At 49.6% G+C, this 23,508-nt stretch overlaps 3 protein-coding genes across 3 annotated transcripts; 1 reads left to right on the top strand and 2 right to left on the bottom strand.

Annotated features, from left to right (window-relative positions):
* Nucleotides 1–3,007: 3,007 nt before the first annotated feature.
* On the top strand, nucleotides 3,008–7,184 carry LOC137905730 (epithelial membrane protein 2-like). The gene is made up of 5 exons (XM_068749982.1): nucleotides 3,008–3,063; nucleotides 4,495–4,591; nucleotides 5,108–5,210; nucleotides 5,654–5,794; nucleotides 5,899–7,184. The coding sequence occupies exons 2-5, from the start codon at nucleotides 4,514–4,516 to the stop codon at nucleotides 6,057–6,059; spliced, it is 483 nt and encodes a 160-aa protein (XP_068606083.1). The 5' UTR covers nucleotides 3,008–3,063; nucleotides 4,495–4,513; the 3' UTR covers nucleotides 6,060–7,184.
* Nucleotides 7,185–7,346: 162 nt separating this feature from the next.
* On the bottom strand, nucleotides 7,347–9,814 carry LOC137905532 (germ cell-specific gene 1-like protein). Its single transcript, XM_068749777.1, has 5 exons — nucleotides 9,520–9,814; nucleotides 8,429–8,476; nucleotides 8,156–8,320; nucleotides 7,948–8,059; nucleotides 7,347–7,797 (listed from the first exon to the last, which is right to left on the bottom strand). Exons 1-5 carry the CDS (start codon nucleotides 9,812–9,814, stop codon nucleotides 7,347–7,349), a joined length of 1,071 nt encoding a protein of 356 aa, XP_068605878.1.
* A 3,577-nt stretch (nucleotides 9,815–13,391) lies between these two features.
* Nucleotides 13,392–21,089, bottom strand: tcf20 (transcription factor 20). The gene is made up of 4 exons (XM_068750364.1): nucleotides 14,022–21,089; nucleotides 13,768–13,861; nucleotides 13,640–13,689; nucleotides 13,392–13,451 (listed from the first exon to the last, which is right to left on the bottom strand). Exons 1-4 carry the CDS (start codon nucleotides 21,087–21,089, stop codon nucleotides 13,392–13,394), a joined length of 7,272 nt encoding a protein of 2,423 aa, XP_068606465.1.
* Between the last annotated feature and the right edge of the window lie 2,419 nt (nucleotides 21,090–23,508).

Below are 23,508 nucleotides of genomic sequence, written 5' to 3' on the forward strand. Positions count from 1 at the left end.
TGAAGCTGGTGTCTCACCGGCAGCTGCAGCCGGCGAAGGAGCGAGCAGCCCGGCTGCTGCTGCCTTGCACCATCCTCGGATGCAACCGAGTCCGTTCGGTTCTGTGTTCACGCATCGGTGCAGGTTGTCACTAAACTTTGAATTTCAAATGACCTGAGGGATTTGGATGAGGCACTTTATACCGGATCTGCTGTTAATAAACAACGCATTTAAATATGTAGTTAGCTGTTCTGATGAAAGACAGCCGATTGGACTCGTAAGTCACCAAAGCAAAAGTGTTGGGAGGAGACCCGGTGACACACCCGTTCCAGAATCAATTGAATGCTGCAAATTCTGTGATGAAAAACAAGGTCTTGGCTTCTGTTTAAGGCTTGAAGGCATTTTACTGCTGGTCCAAGAGCGTTCTCCGGTTCTAACGGGTTGGCGAGGCGTTCAGATATTTAAACTCTTCCAAGGTCTGGATCGCAGCAATAGTCAAGGCCACATCCTGTTAGCAAACCATTTAAATATCTGTATTTGCCCCCCCCCCAGCCAGTCAGAACTTAAGAACGTCTCGCGTGAGAGTTAATGCGTCTTCAGAGGTTAGACCTTTAGATACGAATGCCTGGAAACTCATTCATGTCAGCCTTGACGGCATCATTAAGTGGTCATTGATGCCCATGAGGTGCAGAAACATGGCGTGTTGCCATGACAACGTTTCAGCGCTGGCTGTTTAGATTCCCATTTTCCGTGTCCTTTTGTCCAATATGAAAAAGGATATTTTCTCGTTTTCAGCAAAGGAGAAGTGCTTTAGATTTGTTCAGAGATGACAGGCCACACTGTGTGTGTGCATGCGTGTGTGTGCGTGCGTGTGCGTGCGTGTGTGAGAGTAACCTTACAACCTCACCAGAATGGAGTTGCACAAGTAGCGGTGCTGCTAAAGGTGATGTATTGACCGGTAAATAATTCCTGAAGCCTGCTATTATCCCGTTAGCTCATCATATTTGAGGTTGAGTCTTAGTCTGATGATTCTGAGCAGGCGACCCGCTTTGACTCACACACTCTGATGCTGTGTGTGTGTGTGTGTTTGTTGTTATGCTCATCAGGAGCAAACATGAGACCTCAGACTCCCCGGCCAGACCTGCCCGTCTCCTCTGGGTTTCCTGTCTGAACTGCACTCTCATACGTTTCTATTTATAGGTTTTATTATTAGTAGTATTATTTTGCGGTTTGGAATTGATCAGGCTTCGTGTTCTCATGTTGCTTCTCCCCTGTAAGTTGAGAGCAGGCAAAAACCAAAGTCGGGCAAAATAAAACACACCACAGAATCCAGTTGAGCGTCACTAATATGTTCTGCTTGGTCATGAGGCGCGTTACTGTGAAAACATTTTGGTCCTGCTCCAGATTTCCTCTGTTTTGGTGCATCTCACACCAAACAAAGGCAACTGGAGTTAAATCAAATTAAACAATGACTTTATTCTATAAAAGGACATCACACACCCAACTGTGTGCATCGTTCATGTCAAAGTTCAAGCCACTATTATCCCAAAACCAGTGGGGGGGGGGGGGGGGGGCATCCATAGCAGAAATAAGGCGGAGCCCATGCTCACCTGAAGTTTTGTAGTTTTATTGACTCGAACCCAGGACCTTCACAGCTGGGAACCTTTCTGTGCAGTCTGCCTGTTCTCCCCCCCCCCCCCAGCCTCTCGCTCCAGCTTAAAACATGACCTGGACTGAATGGATCGGACACAGTTCAGCTTCAGAGACACACAAGAACAGAAGAAATCACGAGGCCCTTCAACAGCAACACACCAGAGGAATGATTGCGAGAGATTTAAAGCAGCGTCTATTTGGAGCCTCAAATATCAGAGATTCCAACTTGCACAAACACGAACCGTCCTCTGAATGCTTCCCCTTCTCACGTCAACCTTTCATCTTTATATATCGCCTCCTTCTTTCCTCCACGCGTTAAACCCATCACATTTGCTCCAGCCGGGCCCTTTTCGAATGTTCGAATGCAAGCGCGTACATATTCTTGAAATCACTATTTATTCAAGTTCAACAGATAAATTCTACCGCTTCCATTCAGTCGTTTCACCCCCCCCCCCCCCCCCCCCCCTCCCCCCAGAAGGTTTCAACCGGTTTCACGAATCAAGCCGCCTTGTGATACTATAAAAGCTCCTTAAAGGATGCGCAGCATGAAGCTCTTTCCGTATTTGTTCCTGATGTTAGTCACCGTTCCTCTCCCTCGCTCTCTGTGGACAAATATGTTTTTAGAGAAGGTGTGTCTCGCTGTAAGGACAACTAGATAAAGGCCAGCAGACATTTCTGCTACGGCACACCGGCAGCAATCAGAACTGAAGCCGGATCAATCAAAAGGCCCAATGATGAATGAACATGAAATGTCTCCAGCAACCCCCCGCCCCGCCCCTCTCCGCATTCCATTCTCTCTGCCTCCCTCCGTTCTCATTGCCTCCCCGCTCACCCGCTCAAGCTACAACTTGCACCCCCCCAGCAGCCCCCACCCTCTTTATCCCACACACAACCGACAACATTCCTTCATCCTGAAGCTCCTTCCTCTGAAACAAAAGCGGGAAAAAGACGAAGGGTGGCGATCAAAACGGGGAAGACGAGGCTGCTTGCTTATACACACACACACGACAGAGTGGGCTGGGCTGCAGTCTGTCTCCATGGTAACGCACCCGGAGTCACTGTCAATAATGCCCGGTGTTTTTGGGAGTCCCCCCCCACACACCCGGTCAAACATCAGTGAGTCATCGGCTGCCCTGCCGGATAAAATCCACCCTCAGCTGAGTGATGCAGATATGAGCGGAAAATAAATGTTGTGGAAATGGTTGCCAGGCTGATCTTTTGCATGTGTGTAAGAGCGAGAGAGAGAGAGAGAGAGAGGGAGGGAGTGGGTAGACTGATCAAACAAGCGAGGGGCGTGTCATGGGCGTGGACTCAAAGAGGGCAGGGTAAAAGTGGGCGGATGGCTCCGCCGCTGGTGTTTGTGCATTTGGACACTGAGTCTGAGACTTCAGAGCAGGAGAAATTGGACTTGACACACAAGCCAGCAAAGCAGTAAGTGTGAACTTCTCCTTCTCTCTCCTTGCAGCTTCCTCATCGCCGCAGTGTTTAAATCAGGGTTCAGTTTCCCCCCCCTCGGGAGTCTGACTAACTTTTAGGGAATGTTAAAAGTCCACTCAGGTGTGCGAGTTCCTGCCGTGGGGACTCTGATCGCCCTCCTAACGGTCAGGCCAGGCTGCTCTCAAGGCGGTGGCACTTCTTCTTGCAGCAGATTCTTCTGATTCACTCTGGAGAAATGCAACAAGCCTTTAGCTCAGCACTGTGAACTCCAGCCTGCGTAATGGAAAGTCTTCCAACATCCAGGCCGGACCGAGAAACCGTGTTCTGGTGGAACGTCTGAGACCAACGTGCCCCCCGGATTCATTTCACGCAGCCCACTTTAAGTCGATTCTTTCATTAGTTCTGCAAAGTTTCCTCGTTTAACAGAAGACAACTCGAGAACACGCCCATATTTGAACATATTTCACTTCATCGTGGCTCATCGATGTCTGTGAAGTGCGTTCAATTTATGCCATTTGTAAGATTTGTGAGGCGTGATCACGTGTATCTGTCCACCCAGTGCCTGAAGGTGTGTCCGGTTGTGAGTAAGAGAGCGGGAGCTGGGTGTGGGTGTGTGTGTGTGTGTGTGAGACACAGCCATTGACCACACCTTCACTGTGCAGAGAGCCGAAGCATTCCAGATGTTCCTCTTCCACTTCTCACGCCTCCAAAACGAGACCCAAAGAGGGATCTTGTTCAATAAAGAGTGCGGCAAGTAAAGATTTGAGGCGTTTGGGGCTCCAGTGTGTGTTAAAGTAGTCGGTCTCATCCAGGGGACGGGGTGTGGGTCGGCTGGGGGGGGGGTAGCAGGTATTCTCCACAGTTATTTTAAGGAGTGGCAGGTTTTTCTTGGAGGCATTAGACAAGTCCAAACTCATCCGTGAACTTCCCTCCTTCACACCAGCAGTATCGGGTCTTCTAGGGATCACGTGGTTTTGTTGATTTGTTTGCTGCACACAACAACAGTTCTCTAAATGCCTGATGGGAACTTTTCTTTTTACTGTGTTTTACTGGGGGCCTTGTTTCCTGGGAACGCGTTAGTTGTAACTCAAAGTAATTAGAAGCTGCGAAGCCACGCCCTGAGTGGCTGCCAGGTTTTTGGTCTCGCTTTGCAGCTCTGAATGTGTGCTTATGGAGAGTGTGTGTGTGTGTGTGTGTGTACATGCTTGGAGCTGTCTGGATGCCTTTCTGTAAGCAGGCAGGAAGTGTGGGGCCTTACTTGTTGCTTTCAACAGCATATTAGCTGCCAGCCTGTGCGTGTGCGTGTGCGTGTGCGTGTGCATGTGCGTGTGCGCGCGTTTTTAGGTGGAGGCTGTCCTCCAGTGATTTTCATCCTATAGAATAAAGGGTGGAAACTGGTGTAACAAGTTTCGTCTTGTGTCTCAGTCTCTCCAGTTCCGTCATCATGCTGATTCTCCTCGCTGCAATCTTCGCCCTTCACATCGTAGCCATCATCCTCCTCCTGGTGGCCACCATTGACAATGTGAGTAATTCAATTTCTGCATGTTTTTGACCCCCCCCCCCCATAAAGACTTCTTACAGCGTTGCTGAAGACCTGTCTGCATCTCCCTGCATCCTGAGCTGTGATTGGCTGTTCCTCCCTCAGCGGCCTCCTCTTCCTCTGTTTTAATCTTTCACTGTCGCCATTCTTTGCGGCCAAATGTTCTCGTAACTGTCGGCGAGGCCGTCGGTCAGGTGGGGCAAACATATGCAAAATGCTTGCGATTCCCGAGTGGCACGCCTGCTCGATGCTCGTGGAATGCCGCTATGACAAGCGGATGTAGGCCCCTCCCCTCATTTTTTGGGTCCTCTGCCTGCAGCTGTTCACACTTATGTGTCAGAAAACGGTAAACAAGCTCTGACCATGTTTACCCGTTTATCCTTTGATTCAGTAGTGAGTCACTCAACGGCCTCTGGCACGCAGGAAGATTGTCCAAAATCATGACTTGATATACAAACAATTTGAACACCCCCCCCCCCCCCCCTTTTTTTTCCCCAGGCCTGGTGGATGACTGACCACATTTCCACTGACGTGTGGGCTCGGTGGATCTATCAAAACGGAGCGTGGAACTACACTGATCTCCCCGATCACTACCCGGAGGGTAAGCCACACTCCCACCTCCCATACTGTTACGATGTGGAGAACCAGTTTCACCTTCACATAGACACAGTCGCCCGTTCATCTTCTGCCCGATGGGATGACGCAGCGTTCCTCGGACTTCCTACATTTTACACCAGTTGTTGAAATACTTGCCTTTTATTAAAACGCTCACAACTTTGGTTCATTTCCAACGTGCTTCCCCGACACACTTTAGGAAAGTTGTGTAGCTGTAACTTTTATCTCGTGATGCCCTCCCAAACATCTGCCAAACACACGTTACGGTGTTGGGGTTACTTTTTTGAATTCAGAATTTGGGTCTCCAAAACTGTAATTATTCACAAGTTTATTTTAAAATCTGTAAACATTGAGCGAGTGAAAGCCTTACCGCTTCCTGGGTGTGTCGTCATCGTTATTGTGTTTCCTCCTCTCTGGCTCCCCCTACAGAGTACCTCCAGGCGGTGCAGGCCAGCTCTGTGCTCGCTTGCATCTTCTCCATCCTGGGCATCTTCGTGTTTGTGGCTCAGCTCTTCACCCTCAGCAAAGGGCAGAGGTTCACCATCTCTGGCATCTTTCAGCTGCTCGCCTGTAAGTCCCCCCCCCTCATTTGTTTAAATCCATTCTCTCTCTCTGGATCCCTCTTCCTGTCCTCATTCTTTGCACCAACTGAGCACACCCTTCTCTTGATGCAGGTCTGTGCATCATGATCGCTGCCTCCATCTACACGGACCGCTTCCACATTAATGAGAATTTTGGCTGGTACGGTCACTGCTACATCCTGGCGTGGATCTCCTTCGTCCTCACGCTCATCTCGGCCATCACTTACTTCGTGCTACGCAAGAAGACGGCGTGAGAAGGACAATAGAGCTAGCTCCAACCGGCCCGGGAACCTCTGGCTGGATTTACTCCTTCAGCTGAAATCTGGTTTTTAGTCACTGATGGGTGGGGTTTTTTTTCTATTGGCCTCTTTCGAACACCAGATTTGAGCTGCTTGTGTACGTTCAGCTCCAGATATAGTACACCTGTTGTTCCTCTGAAATACATCGAGGTGTTTGATGGAGACTGCCGTCAGGAATTCACACTTCACGTTGTTGGATGTTTTCCGAATTAAAATGCAAACTCTGTCAAACACAACTGTATTTGAGTAAACCCGGTTTGGGCCGTATTTTTGTTATCTGAACAAAATTTGCCTCGAAGCATATAGAGTGCTAGAATAAATTCAGATCTGTCAGGATTTCTGGATTATGACAACGCCAGATTGAAGAGGCTAATCTGTGGTTTCTTTGTTGTGTAATGTACATTTAAATATGGATATGAGTGTTGGATAAAAGGGGCGAGTTTATTGGGGCAGTTTCTCTTTCATATATCCGCTCTGGAAACTACAACATAGTGAGATTGGTTTTCATCATACTTTATAAAGTGATGCTATTTTGAAGTCTTAAAAAAAAAAAAATTCCACTAACATCATGTCAGCTGTTGAAGATTTGCGTGCGATCTAACCCTGTGACTATGCAACAATATAAAGTGTAAAATCAATAATATATTGCAGTCATGATTTTGTTCCGGGTTTATTTCTGATCAGGGAAGATGACGAGTGGGGTTTAAGTATTGCAGTACAATACGAACCAATACTAGCTCTTACACCGCAGTATTGTAGTGTAGTCGATACAAAGCACTTTGAAGTAAATCAGAGTACTGAGCTACGAAGTCGAGATAAATCGGTTTCCTGTAATCTGAAATGTGGCCGTTTCTTAAATCATCTAAAACGTGATGTAAATGAATGCTTGCTAACTTGTGCCTTGCAGCCGTTTCCTCCCAGTGTGACATCATCGCTCTGCTTTTCTTCTTAGAGCATGAACTTTATCTGTAATTATTTTTTCCCCAACATTAAGTTTATGACTAAAGCTGTTAATGTTGTCATTTCTCCTTATGGGTGACCAGTGACCTTGATTTTCACAACATTAAAACTTGACTTTTGACAAAGTGTTAAGATTATTTTATTCTTTCATCCCCATTTGTTCAGATTGGTAAGGATTATAAGAACATTTGCTGGGTTATGTTCTTTGGGGTAGTTTTTTTTAGATAGATTTATTGCTTCGTTTGCATTTTGTACACAAACAGTTCAATAATTCACACGATTTCAAAGTGGGCTGTATTCCTCCTCGGGATCACGACGGTCCTCCTGGTGTCCTGGCGGGTTCACATGGACAGACGGAGACGGGAGGGAAAGGCGGTGGAATGGGGATGCAGGCGCAGGGTGGGAGGGAGGAGGAGGAAAGGAGTCCGAGTGGTGGAGAGGCAGGGAGTGGGAGTGGGTTAGCCCCGGAGTGGAGGCCGGCAACGTTTCTGATGGCGGCTCGTAGTAGGGAGACAAATGGGAGATCCGAGGAGGTGACTGGGGGCGGGCCAGGGTGGTCGCTGGGTTCACGGGAGTATAATAAGGAACTGGCGGCAGAAGCCCCATGAAGTTCAAGCTGCAGGGGGGGAGGCAAGAGTTCCGTCTGGGCCCCACCATCAGGACCTTCTTGGTGTAGTTGTTCAGGGTGGAGACGCCGGCTGACATACAAACCGTGAAGGCAAACCAGGCCACGCTGAAGGGGACAGAGAGGGACAGGAAGGGAGCGTCACGGTCCTGTTTGGACTAGGAATTAAAATGAATGGAGGATGTCCGTGGATCCTCAGTGCCAGATCGAGGTCAGGCCCCCCGTGTGTCCGCGTGATTGTATATAAATGAAACTCACTAGAAAGCCCAGGAGTAGCTGTAGCTGTGAGGCTTGAAGTCCTCCGGTCCCATTGAGACTGTGCTCTGAAACACCTGCATGAACATCATGTGACCCACCATCCCAAGCAGACCTGAGGACAACACGAGGAAATACACCGAAGAGGTTCAGCAAATGAAAGGAAACGCCGTTTCCTAGTTCAATGATCCTCTGAGTAAAACCTTTCCACCTCCCAGGACGGTGAAGACGGCAGCGAAAGCGTTGAGCAGCTCGCCCCAGCGTTGCGTTGAGGGGAACCAGGCGCCGATACACAGCTGGACAGACAGCAGCGTGCAGCTGATTAGCAGCAGCCCGATGTACATGAGCTCCAACGATAGCGACAGCCACATCATCGCTGTGGAGGGAGGAGAAGATGCTGAGCGTCAAGACAGAGGAGGGCCGGGAAGAGGGGGAGAAGTATAACAAACAAAAAAAACAATCCAGGAGAAATGGATGAATTCACCTTTTTCAGGGCCTGGAGTCAAAGTATAAAACCCTCGACATTTCTCCTCTGGAAATGAGAAATAATGGACATGAAGTGGTCAAATCTGAACAACCGACAGGGAATGTGCACAGGAAAACTTCTGGGGAATGTTCCCATCACTGCTAAGGTGGTATACTGTAGCGGTTAGCTTTACTGTGGGAGGGAGGGGGGGGTACCTCTGATGTAATGGGAGTTTTCTAATGATTGAAGTGTAGAAAAAACAAAAAAACAAAAAACAGAAACATATCCTGGAAAACTGTCATTTTTTTGCGGTTGTGGGGATTAAAGAAAATTAAATTGATAATCTTTTCCTCACTCGCCTCATTGAGTTTCCCAGAGGGGATTTATGAGTGTCTGATTTCTCCTTTTCTAACCATTATATATCAGACATACTGACCGCATTTGTGAGTCGAACGTTTTCGCCAAATTTCAGCATCATTCAAGCTGCGTCCCGTAAAATGATTTTGTCCATCAGCAGCGAATGAGACGGCGAAACGCAGCCCGCGTTGGTGAATCCTATTAACCTTTCTCTCTCTGGCTTTCTAATCCATAATTGAGTCGTGCTGCTGAAGTCTAAATCTCTGAGCCAAACACAGACTGATGGTAATCTTCTTTGGGCTGAGCACGCACGCACGCACGCACACACACACACACACACACACACACACACATATAAATTAACACACCTAAGGCCAGCATTGTATCGCCCTGGCTTTCCTCTCCTTCCGTTTCATCGTCTGTGGGACTTGTGCCACAGTTCCAGTGTGGTGCAGTGAATTCCTGGCCCGAGCTCATCCCGAGTTCACCTTGGGAATATCCTCTACTAGCGACCACAACCGGATTGCAACCATTTGCAGCGAGGTCTAGAATGCAAGCTGCACAAATCGTGTGTTTTCTCATTTCTAAATTTCTTCCACACGCTAAATCCTTCCCACGGTCACTCGTGACACATTTGAGCTTTCAGCTTGCTCGAAGGGATTTATTCTGGCAAAACCTTACCTTTAAAAAATATATATATTTTACACACAACAGACCGACGAAAACGCTAGAACATCAAGTTTGTCTCTCACCCCATGTCTCAGAGTAGATGTTCTCCTCACAGGTGATGAACAGGCCGGTATGAAACGCAGGAAAGACAAACCGGTCGTCTCCCGTCTCCCAGAAGAACTGGATGTTGGAGGAGTGGGAGATGCCGGGGACGGGGATGCAGTTGCTGTGCTTGGTGGGCGTACAAAGGGGTTTGGGCACCTTCTGTTTTCCCACGCACCAGTAGGAGGACAGGACAGCCACAGTTCCCAAGAACAGAGACACGACAGTCTGGATGAAGGAGAGGCGAGGGGAACGCATCTGCTGCAGGAACGCCATCACGGAAGGATTGGATGAGGGCTTGGGAATAGTAGGGATGGAGGCAGATTGATCGAATGGAGAGAAGGTTAATTAGCCGTCAACTTGAATCACATTTAAAGAATGAAAATGGGCCATGAAAGAAAATTGACTCAAAACCGTTGTGGAAAAATAGAGAACTCCTGTCGCCATGAAAATCACGGTTGAAAGCAAACCCAAAAGGTGATTTGATTTTGTGACCCGTTAGTCGTAATTGTTATCAATGCATTTGTGGAGCAGAACTCGGCTACCTCTCACGCAGCGAATAAACAATCAGAAAGGAGGAAGTCGAGTTCTCACCTTGCCCCGCGTCTCACGCCATCCTCAGGTCAAGCTTGGAAGGAAACGCCCCGGCTCCTCCCGCAGCCTTTCCCCTCTTCATCAGATGGAAGCGAGGAAGGATTCTGGATGCCACACCAAGCCCAGACCGTCAGTCTTTATGATCGGACCGCTGAATGACCCGACACATCTGTGAGCGTATCAGACGCTCGTCTTTAATCCATCTGTCCAAATCCAAAACAGACAACTCTGTTCCATCTGTTTTCATTTGACTCATTTTGATCCGCTTCTTTCACCTCCTCCTCTTCATCCCCCACTTCCCTTCCGATGATTTCCAGCCAGTTTTGGTGTGAAAACCACCTGGGTTTTGAGATGGTAGACGACACGCCGGGCTGCGAACACACGCTGGATACATACTTGAACGCATCTCACTGAAGTTCTGCTCCAGTTGTCTCAGGTTAAATTCAACGACTTGCATTTTTTCCAGACACGGATTGACAGAAACACAGAATCCTCGCCCCCGGTTCCTAGACTTAAGGAAACAAATCCAACCCCCCCCCCAAAAGACAGCCTCCGATTCAGAATGGGGTTATGCATTCCTTTCAAACTAAAAAAGACAGGAGGAAGAGAGAATGTGTGTGTAGACAGAAATAGAACACCTGTTGGAAGCAAAAAAACAAATTTGGGTCAGGAATCCCTTAAATTAAGATGGAAAGTGCCGGTTTTAAGAGCAACAAAAGATGTTCCAGACATAAGAGGAGTGTACTTGAAGCATTTTTAAGTGTATTCATAATTCATATACATATTGACAGTCTTCCGATACAGCGTGTTTTCGATAGTGTAAATGTCTTCTCGGCTTTTTTTTCTTTTCTTACAAGAATAACAATAAAAAAAAAAGATAAAGACAACACCATGACTCACTTTGAAATTGTATGGCAATGCTTCTTTTGAATGGTTTTTGCATCCCCCCCCCCTTCCATGCTGCTGCGCCACTGAAGAACGAAACCATTCAAAAGTACTTGGTAAGGGTTTACTCTCCATTCGCCTGTCAAGTCGGCCAATCACAGCCTTCATATCACACCACGTCCGAAGTTTTGAGTTCAGAAAGCGTTGAACTCTTCCAGGGACAGACCCCCGCCAATCAAACGGGACCTTCCTACGGAGCGTCTATGCAGGAAGCACAGCGTCCATAATCCTCCGGCACGGCGCCGTCCTTCTCTTTTGCACGTGAAAAATAAGATCGTGTCCATCTGATTTCTCATGAATACTATATCTGTACCGTAAAAACCCCCGGTGATGAAAAATAAGAACACTTTTCAAAAAGGACCAAAAACGGAATCAAAGACCCAGATATGGGATATTCGTCAGATTCTCACACACGCACACTCGCTTCCATTCGCACACGTGATTTCGAAAGGCAACAGATGTCCGTTCTCCAAGGCAATAACGTCTCTGTGGCAAACCTCGACCCTGACATTCCAGACATCGCTCCGGCTCCTCCGTCTCCAGGAATGAAAAAAAACCCAAAAGACAATCCGATTCATGTGTTGACCGGCTACAACGTTGAGATACATCCATTTCATTTTCACGAGTAAATAACGGCGAGGATACAACATAATAATGAGTACTAAAATAATAGTTGCAAACATCCTAATATAAGATAAGATGCTACTCGTGACAGGATACAAAAATCATCTCCTTCTCTTTTACTGGGTTTGAGACCAGACTTGCTCCCAAATATGCTTCTTTAAAGCGCTAAAAAGAAAACCAGAAAAAAATATGACTGATAAAAAACAAAACAAAACAAAAGTGTTTAACACTTTTGAGGAAATAAAACCGAGTGTGCCTAGAGAGGAAGTCCGTTTCTGGTTCCTGTAGCTCCTCCATCAGTTGACGTCTCACTGCTTTCCATTTTTGATCTTTGTGTTTTTGTTGTTGGATTTTTGTTTTAGCTCCTTTCCTCTTTGTTGCATATCCATGGTTTTTTTTTTCTTCTTCTTTTTCTGCTTTTAACTAAAGAGCAATAATGCTCTTAAAAAGAAAGTCTTATTGTCTCCATTGTTCTAAGACTCCCATTGCAGAAATTGTACATTCCCTTTCGTTGTCCTGCGTTACAGATGCCCGTCCTGTCATTTCACATTGGGGGGGTGGGGTGGGGGGGCGCTGCTTCACAAACACGTCGCGTTTCTCAGGCTTCAATTGTCCAAAAGAACCTGGGAAAGGGAAGCCAGGAAAACGAGTCAGTCACTAATAAAACAAATGCAACAGCTGCAACAAATCCAGTAAGACATCTGATGTGTGATCGGCTTTGGTCAGGAATGTACTTATGCAAAAAGCAAGGAGGGGGGGGGGGGGGCTGCTCAATTCTCGGAATACCAAGGACATTTTGCACAGATCTAACTTAAGGCTAAATAAAAAGAGAACACATGACACTGCACGTCTTTTGTTTCTGTGAGCAGAGACGGGCTGGACAGTCTTTGCTGAAAAAGTGTCTCTTTTCATTTTTGAAAAAACCTCTCTGTTCACGCTGCAACATATTTGGAAACCATTTCCGTACGGCAGAATCCAAAACAAATGGCTGGAAGTGCTCCGATGTACAAACCAGAGCAGAGCGGTGGTGTGCAACATCAGCAAAATTAAGATCCCGGCGGTTTGACAAATCTACATTAAGGCTGGAACTGCACAAAACAGGCTGCTGCCAGCTTTGTGCTTTGCAGTGACGGGCAGGATGGCCGTCAGCGAGGTGAACGGCATGGGGCGGAGTCTGAGCGCCGGTCCGGTCCAGCTCGGTTCGTCACGCACTACACAGTCTAATAAATTCTGATGAACAGAGGAAACGTTCACGCATCGATGCAACACCTCATTTAAAAAACGGTCAGCTGGAGCGTTTGCGCTGCTGCACATAATTTAAAAGGGTAATCTAGCCAACGGGGAGCGGCAGAGCAGCATTAGCACGTCGCTAAATCTGAGAAACGAGAACCGTGCACAGCGCCGGAACGCAACCGTTCCTGCCTCAATAGCACATTTTCATTTGAAACTGCTCTGCTGCTATTTTAATAATAAGTCAAATGAGACACGAGGACATCTGCCTCGGGCCGGTTCTGGCTGAAATGCGTCGCAGTCGCCGCAGATTGTGTTTTGCTGGCTTGTAGCACGCGCATGTGCTCGAAGAACACCCGAGAGGAGCTCCGTGTCTTTTGTCCAGAAAACAGAAATCAGAAACATGAAGACGGAACAAACTTACATCCCTCAGACTCTCTCTCCTTCCTCGTCGATTCCCTCAGCCTCTCTCCGACTGCTCCACGTAAACCGACTTGGCTGGTCGGATGCTCTGGGTAAACTGAGGGAAGGACAGAAGAGACAAATAACTGGCTTTTATCGGCGCGAGACATAAAAGTACTGAGAAATCTTCCCAGACGAGGAGAAAGAGTCTGTCTGAGCAGATAAACGCCAAGCAGGTGATCTGAAAGCATGCTCCTGTAAATTCCATGTCCTTTACAGCTGACTTAACAAGTCTCCCTCTTTTACCTTGTGCTTGGGACAGCGCAGCGAGTAGTTGTCTTCATTCAGAGAGCAATCTGGAGGAGAGACGGAAAACGTGAGCGCAGCGCAGAAACAGAGGTCCAAGTTCAAAAGGAGGGAAAGCATCCACTCGCCTGCTTCCACGGCACACAGGTAGTGGTAGCGGAGCGTGCAGCCTTTGCTGTAGCAGCCCAGGGTCGAGCCGACCATCTCGCAGTACGAGCAGCACTGGGTCGGGAGGAAGTCAGTCATCAGCGGGGGGAAGACAGACAGACGATAAGATAGAATCACTGACGAGTCTGCTGGTCGGTTAGCGCTGGAATTAACACGCCTCCTCTCAATCAGCACCAAAATGTCAAGCTACACGACAGATCCAGGAGACGCTCACCGTTTCTCTGGCGCCATCTAGTGCCTCCTGCAGGCCGTACAGCTTCCCGTTGACGAGATACACGCCGCCAGTCCACACGATGCATCCTTCGTGCACCCACAGCTCCTCCGGGTCCATCGGCATCTGGGGCAGCTGGGCGAGTTGCGCCAAGGGTCCCAGAGAGTCCAGCGCCGGGGGAGGGGGCTGGAAGGGCAGCGACGCCTTGCTGTTGGACGGCACCATCCTGGGGGAGTCCTCACTGGACTTGTGCCTCCGTTTGAAGCGCGGATGGGAAGTCAGCTTTCTGTGTTGAGGGCGTTGCTGCGCTTCGTCTGTCGGCGGCTGCTGCTGCTGCTGCTGCTGCTGCTTCCGGGCCTGCTGCTGCTGGTCGGGCTGAAGGTCTGGCTCTCGTTTAAGTTCAGGGATTATTCGGATATCTAGATTCATGTCCCAGGTCAGAGATGTTTTACTGCTGGCGTGGGAGGACGACGAAGCGCAGGCGGCGTTGCAGAACTTGCCAGAAACGCGCATCATCGTTTCCTCTCTCCCGTCTGTGGGGGCGGTTCTGAATGCAGCGGTGAGAGAGGTTGGGTTTGAATGCAGGCTGATGGCTCGCTCGCTCTCAGCTGACATGTGGGCAAACAGAGCATCTTGGGTTCGCGTGCCCTCGACAGCGTTTGAGCTCATGTCTGAATTTGGTCCCGTCTTGCTGGACGCCTGACATCTGACCTGCGGCTGGTTCTTGGGAAGCTTTGTAGCGTATTCCGCTGGATAGAAAGGCCCGTAGAGGTCGCCGAGGTGTTTGTAATTGGCCCACTTCTGACACAGGCAGCAAAGCAGGCGGCCAGAGTGGCTGGTCTCCGTGACAACGGGGCCCGCGACCACGTGACCAGACAGAGGAAGGGCTTTCCCCGATGGAAGGGTCGTCTCCACCTCTTCCGTCTCCACTTTTTTCTCCGACTCTCTATCTCTCCGAGACACCTGGGAGCAAAGAGCCGAGGCCAGGAGGGAGTCGGCGGCGCTCGCGCCCGCTTTAGCCCCGCCCACGCCGCGCTCCCCTCTCATCTTGTCCTCCTCAGCATTCATAATGCTACAGACGGCCCCTATCTCGGGTATTTTGTTCTCCACGTGGATGTGCGGCACAAACGGGCCCTTTCTTGTTGGATCGGCGAGTACTCTGTTCGGGCCGAAGCGCGCTCCTGCCCCTAAAGGCATATCCGTGTCATCTTTGGACAGCGCCGCCGCCGCCGCTCCTCCTCCTCCTGCTCCTCTCCTCCTCCTCCTCTGTCGACCTCTTGCTCCTAGTGGCTCATCTTCGTCTTTCACACCTCTGCGTCTTCTTCGCACGGGCTTCGTCTCAGTCTCTGGCTGCGTGTCCTCGCTCTCAACGTCCACTTTTACTACCTGGGTCAAAGTAGGCGGGGACAGCACGGGAGTGTATTTGCTTTCTGACCCAGGCGTCGCCGGGGGCTCTGCCGTGCTGCTGGGCGTGTGAACAGTCGGAGGCGGGGTGTCGGCAGCGGGCGGGGTTGGCGGCGCAGTGAGACTTGCGCTGGGAGCCTGATTCTGGTCCGGTGCCTGACTTTGGGTCAGGCCCTGGGCCCGTTTCTGTTTATTCACACTCCCGACGGGCCTGCCCTTCTTTTTGCCAGATGGGAAATAGCCTTTAGGCACGGCACAGTCTGGTGGCTTGCAATCTTGTGGCGACAGACTGGACCTCCCAGAAGACATGTGATGCTGCCTGCTCAGCATGTGCTCTTGGGCCTGGCTATGGTGAGGCGGCGTCCCGTAGTAGTCGCTGCCGGGATAATCGTCGAATCCAATACCGGACTCTTGAAGCTTCTGCCGTAGGAGGTTGGCGGCAGACTGCTCTCCTCTCCTCGTCTCGAGCTGCTGGTACGTGTTGGTGAAATGCTGAATGTCAGACAACGCCGATGAGGACGGAGGCGGGGAGCCCTGGACTGGGCGGGGGAGAGGTGGCGGCGGCGGCAGAGGCCCGAGCAGAGTGAAATCCTCCTTGTCGCCGGATGCCGATGCCACAGCGGCTCCTAATCCAAAGTCAAAATCTTGTTTCAGTGCTCGGGACGTGTGGTGAGGATCACACGGGTAGGCAGACGGCGGTAAAGGCCCGGCCTCGTCGACCACTCTGAAGGGAATCATGTCGTTTAAGGAGGGGCTTTCATCAAGGTAGCTCTCGTCCCCCCCCCTTGGGAAATGTGTCAAGTCTTGGTCCTGCGAATCAGAAAACGCCGGCATGTCTGAGTGAGAGAAGCCTGGGAAATGATTTAGCTCATCGTCAACATGGCCGGCTGGCTTTTTAATATTTGGAGTGATTTTCTGCACTATTGCCTCCAGTTTCAAGCCGCGCCCTTTCCTGGGAGGTAAAATCTTAGTATTGCTGCTTGATGGAGACAGAGGCTGCGAAGAAGTATTTTCTCCCAGCAACGGGGAGGAGAGCCCGGGACACGGGACGTCCGAGCTGGACGCGTCGTCTTCAGCGTGATGGCCGGCCTCCGACGGAGCCGCAGGGGAGTGATGTGAACTCGGGACAGCCCTCTGCTGAGACGCATCCTGGAGCAGCCTTTTGGCGGGAATGGGAGAGATAAAAGAACGAACCCTCCTTCGCAGCATGAGCGGGTTGGCGTCTCCGGAACCGCCGGGTTTGGTCTGGCGGTGCGGCGGGTTGGAGGTCACGTCGGCAGAAAGCTTGCTGGCGCTGGGTGGGACGGGAGGGCAGGGGGGTTTGGCTTCCTCTGTGGCAGCTCTGGAGACTTCGTGTTCAGCAGCATTTCGGCCATGAGTCATGCGCGGCGGAGCGAGGCCACGCGAGGCCACAGGAGGCGGGAGGGGGGGCGGCTGCGTTCGGTAGTAGGAGTCTCCGTCCAGCATCGCGTTGCTTTCTCTTCCAGAGTGCGTCGACTCCCACATTTTCAAATCAAAGTAAGCGCTTTGATGATGGAGCGAACTTTTGGTTGCGTGTTGCTCACCAGGCATTTCACATCGGGAGATTATCTTCTGTCTCTGTTCCGATTGGCCGACCTTGTGTCGCCCCGGAGACAAACCGGGCTGCATGATCATCATCTCCTTAGACGGCCTATTCATTGCTTTTACCCAGTCACTCAAGTCATGAGGGTGATGGGGGGGGCCTCGAGGGTGAGGGAACATTTGAAGTTTGTTTGCGGTTTGAGCCTGGGGGGATAAATTCCGGTACGGGTGATGGGACGGAAAGTGGGGGTTACCACGGGGCATCGCGTTTCCTTCTCTGGCGTCCCCGTATCGAAACCCGGGGAAACTGCTGGAGCTGCCGGTTGACAAATCGACACCGTGGAGATACGACTGATGCCGGGAGGGTGAAGACAAAGGACGAGCGCTCAAAGGATGGGACGGCGGGGCTGGGATGTCAGCGTTGCCCCGCCTGTAGGGGTCAGCGTTCAGCACAACAGACGAGTGGGCCGGCTTGGAATGATATTCCACATCAGGCTCGTTTGCTGCAACGCCGCCGTGATGCTCGGTTTGTAAACTCGTGGCGTCTTTTGAAGCGGCTTCCATTTTCACCACAGTATCCTTTCTACTCAGATCATTAGCTGCTGCCGGGGAGGAAAACGGCTGTTGAATCACCGAGGCCCCCCCCTGACTTTTCTCCCTCTCTCTCTCTCTGTCACTTTCCCGGTCCCTCTCAGGCGTGCTCCGGCGGTTTGGCGACACGTCACAAATGACGGAGCGGCGCTCTGACTGGGCCGACGCAGAGCCTGTTGATTTTTTAGACTCTCTTTGACCGACGCCGCCCGTTATCGGCTCGGCCTCTTGCAAGAGGAGTTCCTGCACGGCAGAGGACTGGGGGGGCACGGCGGATAACGCTTTTCTCTGTGGCAGAGAGTAATCCGCTAGGTTTATATGTTTTGGTGGGGGCTGCAGACACTCTGTAGGGCGCGGTAAATGACTCTGGGTCACACCCACATCGGGTTTTTCAGTATTTTGCAGTATCTTAGTGTTGAACGCTGCAGATTTCGCCGAGGCCGGGGGATCTGCTGTAAACTCGGGCTCACCGCCATGCCTCTGGGCTGAATGTAGGGGCTTTCCAGTGCTCGACATTTGGGCAGAACGAGCCAAACCTTCAGCTCCCCCACTTTGCATTCTCAGATTTTCAGCCATGCTGTACGGGTGTCTGCTTTGGAACGGCTGCTGAACATGGACATAGGCAGGAAACGCCTGTTCTGGCCTGCCGTAGCGTCTATCTATATTGTAACCTTGAAGAACCTCTTGTAAAAGGCTCGGATACTGCTGCATTTGGGAATTATCGTCGTGACCTTTAGCGAGCGCTCCTTGCCCTCTCTTCGCCAAAGCCTCCGCTACATAACTAGGATCTTTTGGATTGCCAGAGCCGTAGCCAGATTGGGGCTGATGGTACCCCAAATATCTAGAATTATATTCCATTCCACCCCCTGGGCAGGCCTTCGCCCTGTTCCTCACAGACAAATCTGAGCCATATGTTGATTCTGGGTGGGCATGTTTGTGTGGATTCTGAGACCGTCCGAAGTTTGATTTCTGATGCAGGGAAGAGTAAAGACTCAGGTCGACACCTTCCTCTCCATTATGGCTGCTTGACTCTTTTAAGAAGGCGTGAGACTGTTTCTCGTCTGTGCAGTTGTCTGGGGGATGCTTGCTTCCTTCAGACCGAGCAGAAACGATCACACCGACGCCGCTGGACGTCTGCTGCTGCTCCGATGAGTTCTTTTCTTCCCTCTCACTATTGTACAGTCTGGATGCAGCGTGCAGACGGTTTTCTTTGTCCTGACCATTCTGCGTATCGACTCCTCCGTCTCGCTGCGTTTGGCTGCCGCCCTTCTCCGTTTTCTCCGTTGTGCCTTTGGATTCTTTTTTGATGACTTCCTGTTTCATTTCTGCCGCCTTTCGACGGCCACCTCTGTGGTCGTTACACGTCAGGCCAGGATCAGGGACACAATTCAGCTGTGGTGGGGGAACGCGGGAGGAGGTGGCTGGTGGGGGCGAGGAAACTGGAGGTGTTAAATGGGAAGTTGGGCCCATCTCTGATAAGTGACCACCGAAGGATGGAGGTGATGACGACGATGATTCAGAAGCAACTTTTTCTTTTGGCGGTGAATCAGCGGTGGCCGTTTTAACGTGTCCAGTCTGTGTCGGCGTCCGAGATAGAGGGCGATAGGCGGTCGATTCAGAGCCACTGCTCGCTCCGCTCATCTGCCTCACTCTGTCATGTTCCCCCTCAGAATACTGCTCGTCACGCTCCGTCTTGGTCCCAGAGGAGCCTCCGACGGACATCAACGACGAGTCTTCGTCAGCACCGGGATCTAAACTGGCGCCCTCCCCCATCCCCACAGCACTTCCATCTTTAACCGTACTCGTGCTCGAGGCTGCACTTGCGTTTCGACTCCTCGGCTGTGACGGAGGTACGCCGTGCGTCGCCTGACCTCCGTCTTTTCCCTTCTTCTGCGAGAGCACCGTGTCTGTTAGGAGCATGTGTTGAACGGTGTTTGGCAAATTGGCAACTTGTGAGCTCAAAGCGTTAAGACTGTTCAGGCCCGCATCCATTTTGTCACGTGGAGAACACGAATAAACGGACGAGCCTTCCTCCCGGGATCTGATTCCTGTCACGAGACCTATTTTTTTCCGGCCCTTTGGAGGAAGACCGCTACCTCCAACTACACTCATACTTTGAGCTTTATGGCTGCCGCCGCTACCGCAGCTACTATTGCTGCCATTGGAGTTGGGCGTGGGACTCAACTGAGGCATAATCTGCAATAATCTAGTTTGGCCGTGGCTGCTACGGGAGTTTGAAACGGGAGGATGTGGAGGACCGTGAGCCGAGGGGTTTCCATGTTCCTCTGATACGCTCATCAAAGGGGAAGGGGAGGAGCAACAACTGGGGGAATGAACAGCAGAGGCAGCCGGAGACGGGTTGGATATCGGGCTGAAGTTTTGGTTGACTTGGGCTTGTTGAGCATTGGGATGCAGTGGTGATTTGGCCATTTCTTGAGACGCTGCTTGAGGTAAACTGGAATTTGAGGCTTGATGATGTTTGACATACAGAGAGGCTGCAGACGAGCCCTGGTGCTGCATCTTCAGAGAGTTGTCGTAACCCCCGCCTAAATTGTGCTGCGAGTTGCGATGCTGTAGTGTGGCTTGCTTGTGAAGCGAGTGCGTCTGTGGAGGGTATCCAGGGTAACTCGAAGCGTGGTAAGTCTGTTGAACATTCTCCATCGGCCCCACATTGTTAGCAGCAACTGAACCGGAGACGCAGTTCGAACCGGAGTTGACACTGGGGGGGGTGTTGACTTTGGGATCGAACCCAGTCGTAGCAACCCCGTCGAGATATCTTTGCGGAGGGGGGCTGTACATTCCCGACGACCCTGTAGATGCTCCACCTTGAGGGGAGTAGTGCGAGTACTGGGGGGTCATTCTGTGCCCAGAGTGCGTGTAGCTCCTATGCGGCTGTCCATGGTGGACAGCGGAAAAGGCTTGGCCATGTTGGCGGTGCTGCATTTGAGAACCTGGCAACGACTGCATTGCAGGATTCTGACTCATACTGTACTGATGAGAAGGAGAAAACGCTCCGGCGCCTCCCCCCGAACTCACACTGGAGCCATAGTCAACTGGATATGGCGACATCAGGGCAGATGATGGTGCAGAGCCAGATCCAGCATGCCGGTACTGGTGAGGTATATGCCCGTCAATATTAGGATACCCGAAGCCTGTCCCATAACCCATGCCCCCCCTTCTGTGCCTGTCTTTTCCACCCATTGAAAAATAGTAATCCATGACGTCCTTCCTGAAAGGGTTGTTGGTGTTGCCGCCATGAATGCCAGCCTGTGTCAGTGCCGGCTCCACAGCTCCTCTGTTCCTAGCGCTGTAAGCAAGCATGTGGCTGGCTGGAGGGGGGTGGTGGGGGCCTCTGTGCAGGCTCTGCTGCTGAATTGCACTGTAATCATCCGTCATCCTTGGGGAGATCTGGAGATCTGCTGGCTGAGGGGGATATGCAGGCCCGCCGCTACCCCTCCCACTGAACCCCGTATGTAGAGAAGGGGGAACTGGACTATTAGAAAAATTCTGCATTGTTTCCCCCCCCCCGCCCCCCCCTACAAGTTCAGATTAAATATCTGTCAGAGTCTATATCAGGGAATGTTTCTGATCAGAAACTGGAAGGCTTATGGCAATAACCATACATAACATGGAATGAGACTATGGGCTGGCAGTAAAACAAGGAAATACTTTTAAAATCCAGAAAGAGTTCAAGCTGAGGAATATATATATATATATATATATGTATATCGCAGATGTTAAAATCACTGGTAATAAAATGGGCTGGGACGTTAAACAGATGATGCTTTCATCAGTATGAAAAGGCTGAATGGTGAAAAACGTCCTTCTTCAACAGGCTTTATACGATTGCTCATATATCGTTTTGTTTTTGTTTTTTAAAAAAAGGCAATAAAAATGGGATTTGAACAAAATGAAACAGATAGGTAGGTCCTACTGCAGAAAAACACAGAATCAAAAAGTATGCAGTCCTTTCAACAAAGCAATTTGGCACCGAGTAGGCAATAACTGACGCATCACATCTGAGATGCTCAATCATGGAATATCTTTACATGTGCAGATGCTGCTATTATCACAACTCAGAAAACCAGAGCTCGGTTAGGATTCAACCGCGCTGTGATCCCGCTGCATCTTTTAAGAAAAAAGACAAAAACAAATCTTAACAAAAAGCATTGAGACTACGGCCCAACGCGGCAGTCCTTCAGTCCGTCAACATGAGCAAGAGCTCCGGGGCCTGACTCACACCTGTATGAGACGAACGCGCTAACCGAATACAAAAGGTCTGAATACAGACCCTCATTTAACACCCCCAGAGCCAAGCTCTCCATTGATAGTCTCATTAGCTCATGGATGCAGAGCGTAATCCTTTGAGATGCTCTTTTTCTTGGTCATTCCTTTTCAAACACATTTGTTTTTCTCGCTACTGCATGCATTCCTTCAGACTGCAGAAGCTTTTGGTCCCTAACCCGAACTTCTCTTTCCTGACTGCGTTCAGATTCTCCTCGGCGCTCTCCTGTGTCTTCAGCATGTAGTTTCTTACCTCTTTTTTTGTCTATCAACCATTATTTAATTCTACCTAGAGCCTTGGCAACAATTTTCCAAAGGAGGATAATCCAGTTATTCTACCTCAAGGTTCAGTCAATTCAAGCTCCTCTTTTCTGTTTCTCTTCAATATTTCCATGCGGATTTTCCAGGGGGGGTAGTTTTCTGTAAATGCAAACAATGAAAAAAACAAAGTTAGCATGCAAAAATAAAAGGTTGCCATCTGTTTATGCTTTAGTATTGCTTAAATATACATAGAAATACAATGAGGTCATTAAATAACTTTAAAACATCCATTTGGGATAGAATGAGACCATAGTAATTTGAAAATCTAAATGTTACTGGCAAAAACACAAAGAAATATACCAACATATTTACTATGTACGTACATAAATACCCCATGAGCCTTGTGCAACATACAGCCAAAAGTATTTACTGAAAAATAAAAACTCAGCGCTGATATAAGATTACATAATTCAGTTTAGATTGACAAATGTGGCTTTATTTAAACTCCCCCCAACCCCCCAAAAAATAAAAAAATAAAAAATAAATCAGACCAACAATAAAGTTAACATTACTTCAACATTGCATATTTATTCGACTTGTTACTTCACCTCTTAAAAGGCTTTCTAGCCTGATATCAATAGTCCTCTTTTAATATGCACTGAGGGTAGAGCCTTTACTGTGGTAGGGGGGAACATTTGTCCAGGTGGGTGTCCGGATGGAATGAACAACAAACAAACAATCAATCAATCGTAGTTAAAGTCATCAAATAAGCATAACACGTAAACAAACAACCTGACGGGCCCTCCCCGATCTCTTTACAGTGGGACTAAAGCCCGTTAAATCAAGTCGATCTCTCGTGTTTATGGGCTGTAACTGTGCCGCCCGTAATGAAAGGGATGATGCCACCTTTATGGGTCAGCGCCCGTAACTGCCATGTGTGACGCCAGCCCTACTGTCTGCCTCAGATCCAGCATGAAAGGAATCATGGATCCAGAACTTTGTGAGACTTTGTGTTAGTGTAGACTCAATCTCAGTGTCACCACAACAACAACAACAACAACATCATTCGAGTTAACGGCTTGATGCCATTTTTGTTGATCTTCCACATCATTTATATTTCTTTAACCACAGTGACAAGTTATTAAAGGAAAAAACAGCTCAACCCTGGTTTCACCTTGCAAATCGAACCCTGCAAACCTTTTCATGTGCAAATCTGAGAGTCAAAACTAGAAGGTGATGCTACCAGACGCTGCTGCTTCAAGCCCATAGCTTGATTACTAATTAATCACAGCAGCAGAACTCGCAATACACACAACAGAACTGCATTAATGCAGTCGCTCAATACAGCCAGTCAATTACATAGCAGCCTAATTGATAGCAACGTTGT

The sequence above is a fragment of the Brachionichthys hirsutus genome, chromosome 16, assembly GCF_040956055.1.
Source record: "Brachionichthys hirsutus isolate HB-005 chromosome 16, CSIRO-AGI_Bhir_v1, whole genome shotgun sequence".
NCBI classification, from domain to species: domain Eukaryota; kingdom Metazoa; phylum Chordata; class Actinopteri; order Lophiiformes; family Brachionichthyidae; genus Brachionichthys; species Brachionichthys hirsutus.

Excerpts from the sequence above, each read along its gene's own strand:
- LOC137905730 (XM_068749982.1), top strand. The coding sequence starts at position 4,514 with ATGCTGATTCTCCTCGCTGCAATCTTCGCCCTTCACATCGTAGCCATC. Across the intron at positions 4,592-5,107 it reads TGGTGGCCACCATTGACAAT|GCCTGGTGGATGACTGACCA; the intron begins GTGAGTAATTCA and ends TTTTTTCCCCAG. Across the intron at positions 5,211-5,653 it reads CCCCGATCACTACCCGGAGG|AGTACCTCCAGGCGGTGCAG; the intron begins GTAAGCCACACT and ends CTCCCCCTACAG.
- LOC137905532 (XM_068749777.1), bottom strand. The coding sequence starts at position 9,814 with ATGGCGTTCCTGCAGCAGATGCGTTCCCCTCGCCTCTCCTTCATCCAG. Across the intron at positions 8,477-9,519 it reads CATCTACTCTGAGACATGGG|AGGAGAAATGTCGAGGGTTT; the intron begins GTGAGAGACAAA and ends TCTCATTTCCAG. Across the intron at positions 8,321-8,428 it reads GACTCCAGGCCCTGAAAAAG|CGATGATGTGGCTGTCGCTA; the intron begins GTGAATTCATCC and ends CTCCCTCCACAG.
- tcf20 (XM_068750364.1), bottom strand. The coding sequence starts at position 21,089 with ATGCAGAATTTTTCTAATAGTCCAGTTCCCCCTTCTCTACATACGGGG. Across the intron at positions 13,862-14,021 it reads TAGATGGCGCCAGAGAAACG|TGCTGCTCGTACTGCGAGAT; the intron begins GTGAGCGTCTCC and ends CTCCCGACCCAG. Across the intron at positions 13,452-13,639 it reads TGCGCTGTCCCAAGCACAAG|TTTACCCAGAGCATCCGACC; the intron begins GTAAAAGAGGGA and ends TCCTTCCCTCAG.